Genomic DNA, 12,879 nt, shown 5'->3' with positions numbered 1-12,879 from the left:
GGTGTCAGTCAAAAGTATCTCCAGTTTCTGGAAAAAGCTGTCCAAACAGTGTAGCATAAATATGTAAATTAGTCATCTTGAATACAATGGAGACATTTTCTCCACTGCTTAAACAGAGTTTTCCCCACTTTTTACCTCGTTTTCACTCTGCCTAGCAAGTAATTGGTATTAGAAGCTTTAAAAAAATAGTTTGCAGGTGTAGAAGTGAGACTTGGAGAGGTAGGAATTTGTAAAAAAGGAATAGGACACATTACTTGGCATTTACACCACTGAAAATCTGGAGTAACAAAGCAGAAATTATCCTCTGGCAAATTGTGGTTATTAAGTGATACTAAAACACAAAGTGTTCAGACACATTAATTCCCTGTATAATGGCAATGTTCTACTGGAATATTTTAAATCACAACTTGTTTGTAGAAGCAAATCATATAGCTGCATTTTCCAGTTTGGAATGAATTTCTTAGCAGATGATGGTATGAAGATAGTGTTGACCTGTGGCATCCAGAGTTACTGAGGCAGATCTTTTTCCATCACGTCTGTCTTTAAGCCATGTTTGAGCCATAAACAGTGTTTCTGTCCCTGAAGATGCTGACTCTTTTACAGTAATCTTCTCCAGAAGCCAGTCAGAGCCTCTCCCTTTTTCAACAACCATCCTGTGCAGAATACCAATATCTACTGCTTCCACTTGAAAAATATCCACCTGAAAAATTCAGAATCAGAAGTCATATGGAAACAGAATAATCTAACTAAATTATTAGTGTATTTTGAAATATGAAAGTGAGATGAAAATCAGGATTTTTTATTAACTCAATAAATATCAACAGAACCAGAGATGACAAGTTTAACCATGTTAAATGCCTGCATTAAGAAGTATTTCTTCCCTTTGTGGATCTGCAATTTACAGTTAAATCCCCTCTTTGCCCACACAGATCTATCAGTTGCTTATGCTCATTTAATGAGAAATTTTCCTTCCCAAAATTGATCTACAGGGATCTACAGGGAATATATTTTAAACATATCTTACTCTCAACAAAATAGACCCCAAGGGCTATTTCAGAAATGAAATACAGGGAATGAGAAAGGTAGAAACAAGCATCACAGAAGGAATCTTTAAAGAAAGAATGACAGACTTGGTTCCAGATTTGGATTAACTTGTAGGATTAGTTTCAATATAAATAATTGAATGGAAGGAAAAATATTAAATAAAACTATGTTAAAATAAGTTCTGCTATTCTCTATCAGTTAAAAAACCCACAATAATTTTACAATGTTTAGAACACTGAAGTAAGATTCCTAAAGAAAATTGTGATGTATCAGACATTCAACAATTTCACAATATGTGATTCTGGCTTTTTGTGAGTGTTACACTTATTTCCTGTTTCCTCAGCAGAAAATCAGACATTAAATTCTTGGCACAGAGACTTTCCACATTTTTTGCTTTATTGATTTATGAATTATCATTTCTACTGGGGTTGATAACTGTTGAAATTTAGTGTTATTTGTTATGGAATTTCCAGCATGACTGAAAGAGGCAAAGATGGTTTTGAAGGGAATAGGTAGCAATAATGATTGAGTCCAGAAAAGTCTTGCAGTCTTCCCAACGCAATTCACACTGAAGTTGATCTGCCAGAGCAACCCTTAAAGGCTTATGCAGAGATGAAACAGAGAATAGCAGTTCTCTTTCTCCACCTCCATTATTTCCTGGACAGGTCTTCCAGCTGAAGAACTGATGAAAGATTTCATTAGTTGTCACAAAGATGAGCCTAACCAGCTTGCAACTTAATAAGACACAGCATAAGCTCAAATACTGAGCTTAAAATTGCAGATAATATATGACTATCCACTTTAAAAAGAATCCCCAGAAACAGAAAATTTTTAAATTTGTTTTTCAACTTTTTTTTCTTGTTTTTCGTTAATATCTGTATGGGAATTTGAAAGTGTGTGTGTTTGTGAACCACACCTTTAACAGTGTCCTAAAAATAATAATAATCAACTAATTACTCTATAACTTCTGGACAGAAAGGTCATGTTAGTCAAAAACTGCTACAATGTACCATCTAATCAACACATGTGCATTATCACTCTTAAGCTATCATGTGAAATGGGAGAATGAGACAATGATATTAAGGAAAAAATCTGAAAGAGGCACTTGAATAGCTGTACTTCCTCACAGGGAGTCAAGGTTATCAGCAGCTTAGTGAATTTAACAGCAGAGCAAATACATTGGAATGGCTGAAATTCTAGATGGAGTGCAGAACTGCAGGAAAAGAGGCTCCTCTTCATGTTTTCCTTAGCTAAATCAAAAAATTAAGATTTAGTGTCAACACAACCATTTTATTTTATTACCTACTGGACTAATTTGATGATTGAATACCATTCATTTGAACTCTTAATTTACATTAATTGTGATATTAATTTGATCACTCCTTTATTCCAGCTTTAATTGGATTGGTAAAGTTATACCATCATGCCTGAATAAAATGAATTTGTTACACTTATTAAATGAAATATATTAAAAATACATGCAGTTAGGAGATGACTGAAAAACATGGACTGAAGTAAGAAACATGCAGATCCCTGTGTCTGTCAGTAAAATAAATATTTTAAGTTCACAAAATGCAAAAATTTATCCTCAAATTTCTTGCTGCTAGTTCTTGCAAATGATTATGCTTATAGTAATGCATGACTGTTGAGGTTTAACCCCAGGCAATATCCAAGCCCCACAGAACTGCTTGCTCACCCCCTCACCAGCAAGATCAAGGAGAGAATGAGAATGGTAAAAGCTAGAAAATTCGTGGGTTGAGATAAAGTTTAATGGGGAAAGCAACAGCCATGCACACAACCAGAGCAAAACAAGGACTGAATTCAGTGCTTCCCATGGGCAGGCAGGTGTTCAGCCATCTCCAGGAGAGCAGGGCCCCAGAACTTGCAGTGGTTACTTGGGAAGACAAATGTCATCACTCCAAATGTCCCCCTTCCTCCTTCTTCCCCCCACTTTCTATACTGAACATGATGCCATAAGATCTGGAATATCCCTTTGGTCAGTTGGGGTCACCTGTTCCAGCTGTGTCTCCTCCCACCCTCCTGTGCACCCCCAGCCCCCCTCACCAGCGTGGCAGCACAAAAAGCAGGAAAGGCCTTGGCTCTGTGCAAGCCCTGCTCAGTGATAACAAAAACATCTCTGTATTATCAGCCCTGTGTTCAGCACAAATCCAAAACACAACCCCATACCAGCCACTGGGAAGAAAATTAATTCTACCCCAGCTGAAACAAGTACAATTGTTTTATGGGAAACACACGAGAAAGCTCTTGTCAGAATAATTTCTTTTTAAGAGAAAATAGTTTTCCTGAGAATGATTAATTTAGTGGCATGATCATCAGCATCTCCAAAAAAATCTGTTGTCAGTGATCCATTCTTGGAAAGGAGAGTTAGGAATATAGGAAAATTACAGACAATATTCTGCTGGCTTCTAGACTCTTGCTGTCCCCAGAAGAACAGCTGGGTCTGATTTGCACCAAGTTTGATGCTTAACAAACTTTTAGTACTTATTAACTTAGTGACTTAATAAATCTGGGACAGCATGTGCTATGGGTTATCTATGACCTGGAGGATCCAGCCACAGATAAAAGTAAGTATAGTTAAGACACAAAAGGTTTCCCAATTCATTTTTTCCTGTGAAAATAAGTATATTTTGATGGAATAAACATTGCTGAAAACTTTGATGTTTGGTTTGTGCTAGACGCAGTACTTTATCACTTGTCAATGTGCCATTTTAACAAGCTCACTTTAGAGAATGTAAAATCTCAGAAATCCATGGTCAAATCAGCAGACTGTTAAAACATCTAATAAACTGAAAGTTAAGGAACTATTAAATAGACTAGAAATTGTGTCATCTGGGGTAAACTCACCTTGCAGACAAGATTACATTTTATCTTTATGTGTATATTTGAAAATCTACACAATGTAATGAGCTTTATTTTAGTCAAGAGACCAAAAAAGAACAGAGAAAGAGCAGCAGCTATAATTGTTAGAACCAAAAACAATTGGCTAGAGATAACTTATTTGCTAAATTTAATTCACTTTTCTCCTCTCAAGCTGTCTGCAAACAGAGAGATTATGACATATATTTCATTCTAATTTTATGAAATTAAATTATTAATAATTTAGCTAATATTTTTGTACATTCATCTGAGACCATGGATTAGGCATAAAATTTTCTAAATATTCAAGTTGTTGACAGGTCTTGTATGTCACATGATACTCTATCTTTTATTTGACTTACAAATGGGGACCTTATAAATTACTGGAGGGCTAATTCTGCAAAAAGAGAAGAGATAGGAAGAAAACACACAGAAGATAAACAAACCTATAGAATATGAAATTTATCTTTATAATTTTCCCCTAGGGAAAAAAATGTTTATTGTTTTTTAGTTACTACTAGCAAATTAGGTTTGAACTGAGAAGTCACCTTAAATATTGATAATAATATGTATTGTCTAATTCAGCAGAGCTTATATTGAATTTCCTCAGAATAGCATTAAAGGAATTTGTATGTATGTACAGCCCACTAAATTTTCTTAATTAACATTGCCTGGAGAAAGAAAGATATTCTCCCAGTCTGAGCAGCTAAGATTGACAAAGGTGGAGCCATACATCCTCTATGACCCAGAAGAGCTGCCCTAGCAAAACCAGAATTGGTACTTTTCATACATCTTGGCTAAGAAAATAAGGACTAAAAAATTCCTTTATAAGAATAATTCCAGCAATCTTTTCAGAATATTTAAAATTTGTGGGTTTCCTCTTAACTCCTTTTCAGATTTTCTTCAAATGTTTCTTTCTTTTCCAGGGACCCACATTTTGAGCCTTTTCTTTGGATCTATGACCCAGTTTATTATGACTTTATTCAGTTCTCTTCTGTGACAGTGCTGGCAACATATCACTGTCTGCAGCAGCTGCAATAGCTCTTGTAACAGAAGAAGCATTTGAACAGTCACTGTGCAATATTTACCTTTATAAATGCCAATCATTTTACAGGCTTGGTATTGAGACTTGATGGTTGGTTAATGATGATATTCCCAGAAGAACTGAAAATGGCAAGTCAAGACACACCATATGCTTCATTTCATCAACCTGTATGCACAAGTGATTTCCCATACTGCTAATGTTAGTATCATTTTAATAGGCTTTTATTGGAAAAGGAGTCAGAGTGCCTAGATAAAGGACCTTTTCTATTAAGCTTAGTGAACCTATTGATTTGCTGCCTGATTATTTTGATCTCACTTGTTAATCTGGAGAAACTGAAAACAAAGGAGTTTTAACACAGGAAGGCAAAATAAAGGCCCCCTGTAACACTGAGCCCAATCAGAAACAGAGTGTAAACAATCTTGTAAAAGGAGAAAAAAGAGAAAAAATTACTTTTGCCCCTTCAGAGTGTGGTCCTGTGGGCTCTTCCAGTTGTGCTGAACAGAACCTCTCCACCCTGTCCCAAATGCTTTTCACATCACTACCTCCTCTTAGATGGAAGTTATCACATTTTTAGTTGGGCCAGCATAACCACAAAATAAGCTCCAGCAAAATTTTATCAAGATCGACCAAGTGAAAAAGCCCAAATCACTAATGATATGAACTGCTTAAACTAAACAAACATTTGGACAGAGCAAATGTATGTCCCTGTGCCAGCTGACTTTAGAGGTGGAAATATGGGGTGGTAAGCAGCAGTGATGACAAGCACTAGTAGCAGTACTATCTTGGCTCAGCTCAGTGGAAGGATGGACAGTGCCTCTGACTGTGCCCTCACTGCCTTGTAGTGTTCTGTATGCTTTAAAAACAGGGCTTTTCATGCATCTGAAAAAGCCAACCCCAAATTTCCTTCTAGATTCACATTTCTGCAAGCATGCTTTTGTATTATGTTAAATTCTCAGGTCTAAATTAATTCAAAACTTTTATCTTTGCATGAAAAAAGTAATGTGGATTATAATGAATGATTCATTAGAGGTTTCTGATAACCTACATTTATCATAGTTTATCAGTCTTCAACAAGATTGGTGAAGAATCAGTGAAAGAATAGGGGTAGTAAAAAACCCCAAATATATTTGCCCTGCACTGATCTTATGTTAGTAATCTTAGTATAACTGGAAAGAAATCTTTTTGAAACAAGATTTCTATGCACAAAAGAGCAACAGGAGTAAGAAAGAATAGAGGCATCTTATAATGATCAGTAGCTATGAACATTCTGCTAACTAGGTAAAGACATTTCAATCAGACTTTAAAATATATTCAATAAAATGCAAAAGGACTGCTACATAGATCAGTATCATCAGCCACATCCAAAGCTGTAATCATAAATTATATCAAACAAAAGAGATTTAAAAATCAAACAAAAAGAGCAACAAAACACAAACAAACATAAGACAGCCATCACTTTGGACATATTCAATCCCATCTGATGCAGCCTGATTGTTGGATTGATTTAATAACAGTCCAAGTTTGAGATCTGGTTTAACAGGCAAAGAAAATAGGATGAATATAATTTTGTTCAACTTCAGAAATGCATATCATTGTATGATATTTTGATTATGACACTATAATCAAATATAATAATGGGATAATAAAATGTCTAACTTGTATGTCTCCAAGTGCAGCTGTAAAAAGATAATATTTTCAAGCATATCTCATTGCAGTGAAGCCAGTTAATAAGCTTATGCTCTTTAGTATTTCCATGATTTATCTGGAAGAAAACAAGATTTCAGAGATTATGCAAATACAATCTCCAGTTATGACACTTGAAGAAGCAGGGTGCTAAATTGAAGAGTGCTCTGAAAAGATTTGTGAGAGTTAATAAATCACTGGAAAGCCTTCCTTTCAGTGAATCAAGCAGAATAATCTATTTAACTTGTCAAAGGCATACTGATTTTCTTATTGTCATAAATACTGTTAAAAGCAGTAGAAATTTGGTGTAAGAGAGCTATCCAAACTAGCAGTCAAAAGTGTGAAAAAATTCAATTCCAAGAAGTTAATGTTTGACAAATTTAGACAGAGAACAGTGTGAATATCTAATATTTAAAAGAAAAAACAAGTTTCCTTAAGCTTTGAAACAACTTTCCAGCTAGATTTAAACTTCATCACTGGTAGCCATTCATTTGGAGTTAGATATATTTTCTAAACTATTTAACTTTAACTGAATTTAATTTAGTTCTTGCTGCATTGAGGAAAATGATTGAATATTTTATTTCCTGAAAAATGCACACTTGTATTAACCATAACTATTTTAAGATTTTTTTTTATAAATAAAGCTAATAAATTTAGCTGCATTTTATTTTAAAATTACCTTGTTTATCAAAACCCTGAAATGAACAGGGCATAAAATTCACTTACCTAACTTGGCCTATCTAAAATAATAATAATATACTATATAATAAGAAAATATACTATATAATAAGAAAATTTTCTTCAAAGAAAGCAGCACATACTCTCTGAGGTTAACTAATTTCATTTTAAGATAAATGTCCAAATGAAGAGAGAAGGTAACCATCCCTTTCTGCAGCAGATGCTTAAGCCATCATGTTAGAACAAATTTGTACAATACAGGCAAGTAAAACTAAGGGAGATGCATTTCAGCTTTAGAAATGTCACTTACATGATTTATTTTTAAGATCTGTGTAGACAGAATGAAGTACTCTCCTCTTGCAGTTAATTTTAGTGTTAATTAATTTTGCCCAGCAAAATTTTTAATTTTTTGCAGCAAAGTTTTACATGTTTTCTTGCCCTTCAAGAATATGTCAGGAAACCGAAATTAATTATTCACACAGCTCTAAACATTGGCCAGTGTTGTATAGACAAGCTGGGTGATTGCAATGGGATGTTCTCACTCTGTCCCTTATAAATCTCTCACTGACTGTAACCACTGACTGGGAAATGCCATCCTGAAGGTATCAATGAGAACTGCCCGACTCAGGTATTTGCCAATGTCTCCTAGGATTTTATAAAGCTTTAGTTATGTTCCTTCTTTCTGCATTTCTCCTCACTGACAACCTTCACCAGCTTTTCCTTCCCTATGATCGTATTCCATATTTTCCTAGTTCCCATCTGATTAATCCTTCTGCTCAATGGATTTAAACATGGTGGCCAAGGTGAGCCACTCTGGTGTTGGCACAATCAGCAGCTGAACACTGCAGTGTGGTGAGTGAAGGGGGAACTTCCCAAAGGAACCTCAGGGGTAGCAGAGCGAGGCCCCCTGAACCTGCAGCTCATGCCACAGCAGGTGACAGCACGCAGAGCCAGAACCAATGGTGGCCAAGCTCCCCCCGTGTACAGAAGAAGCCCTGAGGGAGTGCAAGCAACCAGGAGTGCCACAAAGAGAGCTGGCAAAGGCTGAGGGAAAGGTTGAGGTACTTACTGCCATCTTTGCCTCAGTCTCTAATAGCAAGACCAGTTGATCTTCCAGTCCCGAGATGTGAAACAGAGACAGGGAGCAGAATGAAGCCCCTATAATCCAAGGGGAAAGGACCAGCAACCTGCTACAGCACAGAGACACACATATGGGACTGGATGGGATTCACCTAAGGGTACCTAGGGAGCTGGCAGAAGTGCTCACCAAACCTCTTTCTATCATTTACAAGCAGTCCCAGCTAACTGGACAGGAATTACCAAATGTAACAGGAAATTAGCAAATGTAACACCTCTCTACAAGAAGGGTCGGAAGGAGGATCCAGGGAACTGCAGGCCTGACCTACATGCCAGGGAAGGTCATGGGTAAAATCTGACTGGATGGCCAGGCCCAGAGAGTGGTGGTGAATGAAGTTAAATGCAGATGGTGGCTACTGGTGTTCCCCAGGGCTCAGCACTGGGGCCAGTCCTGTTTAATATCTTTATTGATGATTTGGAGGAGGGGATCAAGGGCACCCTCAGTCAGTTTGCGGATACCATCAAGTTGGGTGAGAATGTTGATCTGCTGGAGGGCAGAAAGGCTCTGCAAAGGGATCTGGACAGGCTGGATCAAAGGACCAAGGCCAACTGCTTGAGGTACAGCAAGGCCAAGTGCCAGGTCTTGCACCTGGGTCTCAAAACCCCATGGGCAAGAGTGGCTGGAAAACTGCCTGGTGGAAAAGGACCTGAAGGCTCTGGTTGAAAGCTGCTGAACATGAGCCAACATGTCCCCAGGTGGCCAAGGTAGCCAAAGGCATCCTGGCATGTATCAGAAATAGGGTAGCCAGCAGGACCAGGGCAGTGATTGTTCCCCTGCACTCAGCACTGATGAGGACACACCTTGAATTCGGTGCTCAGATTTGGGCCCCTCTCTAAAGAAAGACATTGAGGTGCTGGAGCAAGTCCCCCCAGAGAATGGGAACGAAGCTGGTGAAGGGTCTGGAGCAGAAATCCTATAAGGAGCAGCTGATAGAACTCGGGCTGTTTAGCCTGGAAAAAAGGAGGCTCAGGGAGACCTGATTGCTTTCTATAACTGCCTGAAAGGAAGGAGGCTGGGGGGAAGGTTGGCTGCAACCAGGTTGGGGTTGGTCTCTTCTCCCAGGTTACAAGCCACAGCATAAGAGGAAATTACTTCGAGTTGCACCTGGGGAGGTTTAGATTGGATATTTGGAAAAATTTCTTCAATGAAATTATTGTCAAGAATTGGAACAGGCTGCCCAGGGAAACATGTAGTCAGGGACATTGTTCAGTGGTGGACTTAGCAGTGCTGTGTCAATGGCTGAACTTGATCTTAAAGGTCTCTTCCAGCCTCAACAATTCTATGATTCTAAGATGACCAGATTGATGTAGTGTTCATTTCTGTATAACAGTAACTTGGCCAACAGCCTGCCGCTGTGATTAATACATTTGGATCAATGACATTTGGCATCTATTTAATCATTATGTCAGGCATGCTTTCCATAAGAGAAAGTTTATCTGCAGTCACAAAATAGCAGCACTATCAGTGTGGTGGGATGTGGATATCACTGGCTTCCTACTTGTGACCTCAGGACACTGCCCCACATTCTGATTCTTTGTAGTGTATCCTGGCACACATGGACTTTTTGCCAAAGTTTTTTTTTTTTTTTTAATTGTCAGTGCTAAATCTGTAAGTGAGTACTGAAACTGAGCACCAACAGTCACCTCTCACTGAAAATTTTTGTATGTGCTGCAGTTACCATGGCACCAACCTGAGCAGCTGATGTCTAAATATAGGGCAGGATAAAGAATATATCTTTTCAAATACTAATAGAATGAAGCAAAAATTGTCAGAGAATTTAGTGCTTCTATAAAGTGGAGTACTTAAAATACTGGCCAATTTCATAAAGCCTAGATTAAAATACTTAAATATCAGTCATAACATATTCAGTGTACTTTACTGTTTTTGATGGAACTGATCTGAAAAAAACCCCTCATTCTCAAAGCAGAAGTTTTTTGATAACTCACAGCCATATGACAGAGCATACAGCAAGTCTATCAAAGGCCATATAAAGAAGCATCAAGAATTATATTTGCTGAAGAAACATTGTGTGTCAGAAGCAACATGGAGATATTGTAAGGTTTTACACAGCTGGGCCCTGGTTTTCAGAGAATGTCTGCACTGAGTATACTTGGTTCAAGAAAATGCTCATAAGCAGGTAACATCTATCAGGCTTAAACTGACTCATGAAGCATGAATAAATACTATTAGCATTTTATGAAATCTGCATTGCATGAAGATGTGTGCTGAGATTGCATTACCTGTCCTCACAGCTTTTAGGAGGACATCAAACAAGACATCAGTGTCATAGCAATTTGAAAGGCTATGGTTCTAGCAGAACAAGTCCTCACACTATTTGTATGAGTGGATCACCAGAAGCTCAGCTCTCAACAGTGACAGCACTGCCCTCTCAGGGGTGAGCTACAGGGCCTTACTGGTGAATTAATAATATCATGCACATTACTTTACCTACAAGTTCTCTGATGGTCTAACGGGTGTAAGGACTTTGGAAAGGCACAAAGCAACTTTTCAGATATAAGATGCTAATTCACTCTTTTCCTATCATGTAACTTAGCTCATGAAAATAAAAACGTGTTAAATGAGAGAAGAATATCTCCAATCCACTGCAAACTTTGCTGAATATTTAAATATTTCCCTGTATTTCTGCATAGCTAAACTGTTGCTTGTAACAGCCCTGACATTCTGTGAGACTAACACCATATTTTGATGTGATTTTGAACAGAAACATTGTTCCAGTTCACTAGCTGTTACAGTATAGTCAGGGGAAAAATTATTGCAAGGAAAAGCACATTTTAAAATGTCAGAACAACTGTTAAGATTCTGAATGCAAATTCTGCCTGTTATACTCCAAATCCCCTAAACCACCAAGTGCAGAGTCTCTGACTGCAGGGGTGCTTGGCACAATATGTGATTGGGCTGGTATAGAAAGAGACATTCCACACTTGAGAGTCCTTTTGGAGATTACTTTTAAAGGGAAGAAAACACTGGGAAATTTCCAAAACATATAATGAAAAAATACTGCTGCATAGGCAGGAGCCTTTCTTGCAGAATAATTTTATACTTTTCAATTAACCAAATACCTTTATTTTCACTGAACAATGAGTGAATCAAGACTTTTATGTGTTTCTCTATTACTTATCTACAAGCATTTCTTTTTAGAGCCTTAAAATTCTCCTGTGCTGATATCTACATTTAGAAATATAAGGATACTGTGTTATATTCACACACTGCTCCTATAAAATGTCAAATAAATAGTGAAGAGATGGCTATATGCCAGATCTGCATCTTACTCTGTAAGAGAGAAAAATTCTGAGCTAAACTGAAGTATATGCTAATACTATAAAAGTACCCTTCAGGTTATAAATCTTTGTGGTTAACTTCTGCTTTCTTAGTCAACATTTCTAGATGTGCATCCCTGGTCCCTCTTCATTAAAAACTACCAGTCTAAAAATCAGATTACTCATTTGCGGGTCTATGATTTAAGGAGGAATCTAGTAAAACTTATATTAAACTAACTTTACTTCATGAGGACAAAAGGACTGCAGCTCTAAAATTCAGTTAAATCAGCTTATCAGTAAACCATAACCTGAACTTCAGCATTTGTCTTCAGGGAAGACAAATGTGACTTTACCAAAACTGAGTAGCCTTATCCACAGTATTCAATCCCTTAAAAAGAAAGATTTAAACTCTCCAACTTTTCTTATGAATAAGTATTTCAAGTAGCTGAAATCCAGAAATATAATACCCACTTTCAATTGCCACTGAATTGACGAGGCTAGGGGTAGCCTAATTACACGTACCATGTCTCTGCTTTGGCTATCAGTCTAGGCTGATTTGGAAGCTTGCATCCTTGGAGAAGCTCTCATTTTCTTGGCAGCCAACACCAACAGAAGAAAGTAACTTACTAGTTGCAAGACACTGGTGGATTTTTTTCTAAACTTCAACTATTCCAACACAAGTTTTCTGTAACAGATGTTTGTTTTAGAATCTGTTAAAAAATGTTTCAATTCTCAAATTTGTTTTCAAAAAAGAGCCAGAGTAAATATAAGCAATTTTTTTCTTCCATGTTCAAAATACCTCATGATCTTTTCAGCTGAAAATTTCACTCCCTCTGCCCAGAGCTTCCAATGGGAACATTCAGTACCTAAATTCCCTCTAATTTCTGCTTATACTGACAATGCATCAAGGAAATGCACCTCTGGCAGCAGTATTGGACTTTGACTGGTCTATGTCTATGAGCTACAAGACTCACTCCTGCACAGTGAATGAAAGACCCTCCTCGTACACCAAAGAAAACTATGGAGGGTAGTTCTGACAGTCTGGAGAGAGACCAAGAGTCTGACTGAGGGGCAGACAGTAGAAATCAGGGAAAGGTGGCATAGTCTGAAGAATGGCATGGGCAGAAAAGAGGTAT

At 37.5% G+C, this 12,879-nt stretch overlaps 1 protein-coding gene across 1 annotated transcript in view; it reads right to left on the bottom strand.

Moving 5' to 3' along the window:
* RP1 (RP1 axonemal microtubule associated) overlaps positions 1-12,879 on the bottom strand; it is a 163,187-nt gene that overhangs the window by 16,908 nt on the left and 133,400 nt on the right. Inside the window, exon 48 of the mRNA XM_053958854.1 lies at positions 493-700. Coding sequence (XP_053814829.1) covers positions 493-700 — 208 coding nt within the window. The remainder of the gene's footprint in view (positions 1-492; positions 701-12,879) is intronic.

The sequence above is a fragment of the Vidua chalybeata genome, chromosome 1 (assembly GCF_026979565.1).
Source record: "Vidua chalybeata isolate OUT-0048 chromosome 1, bVidCha1 merged haplotype, whole genome shotgun sequence".
Classification (NCBI taxonomy): domain Eukaryota; kingdom Metazoa; phylum Chordata; class Aves; order Passeriformes; family Viduidae; genus Vidua; species Vidua chalybeata.
Note: the sequence above shows the minus strand (reverse complement) of the source record. Positions and strands in the feature narration are given on the sequence as shown.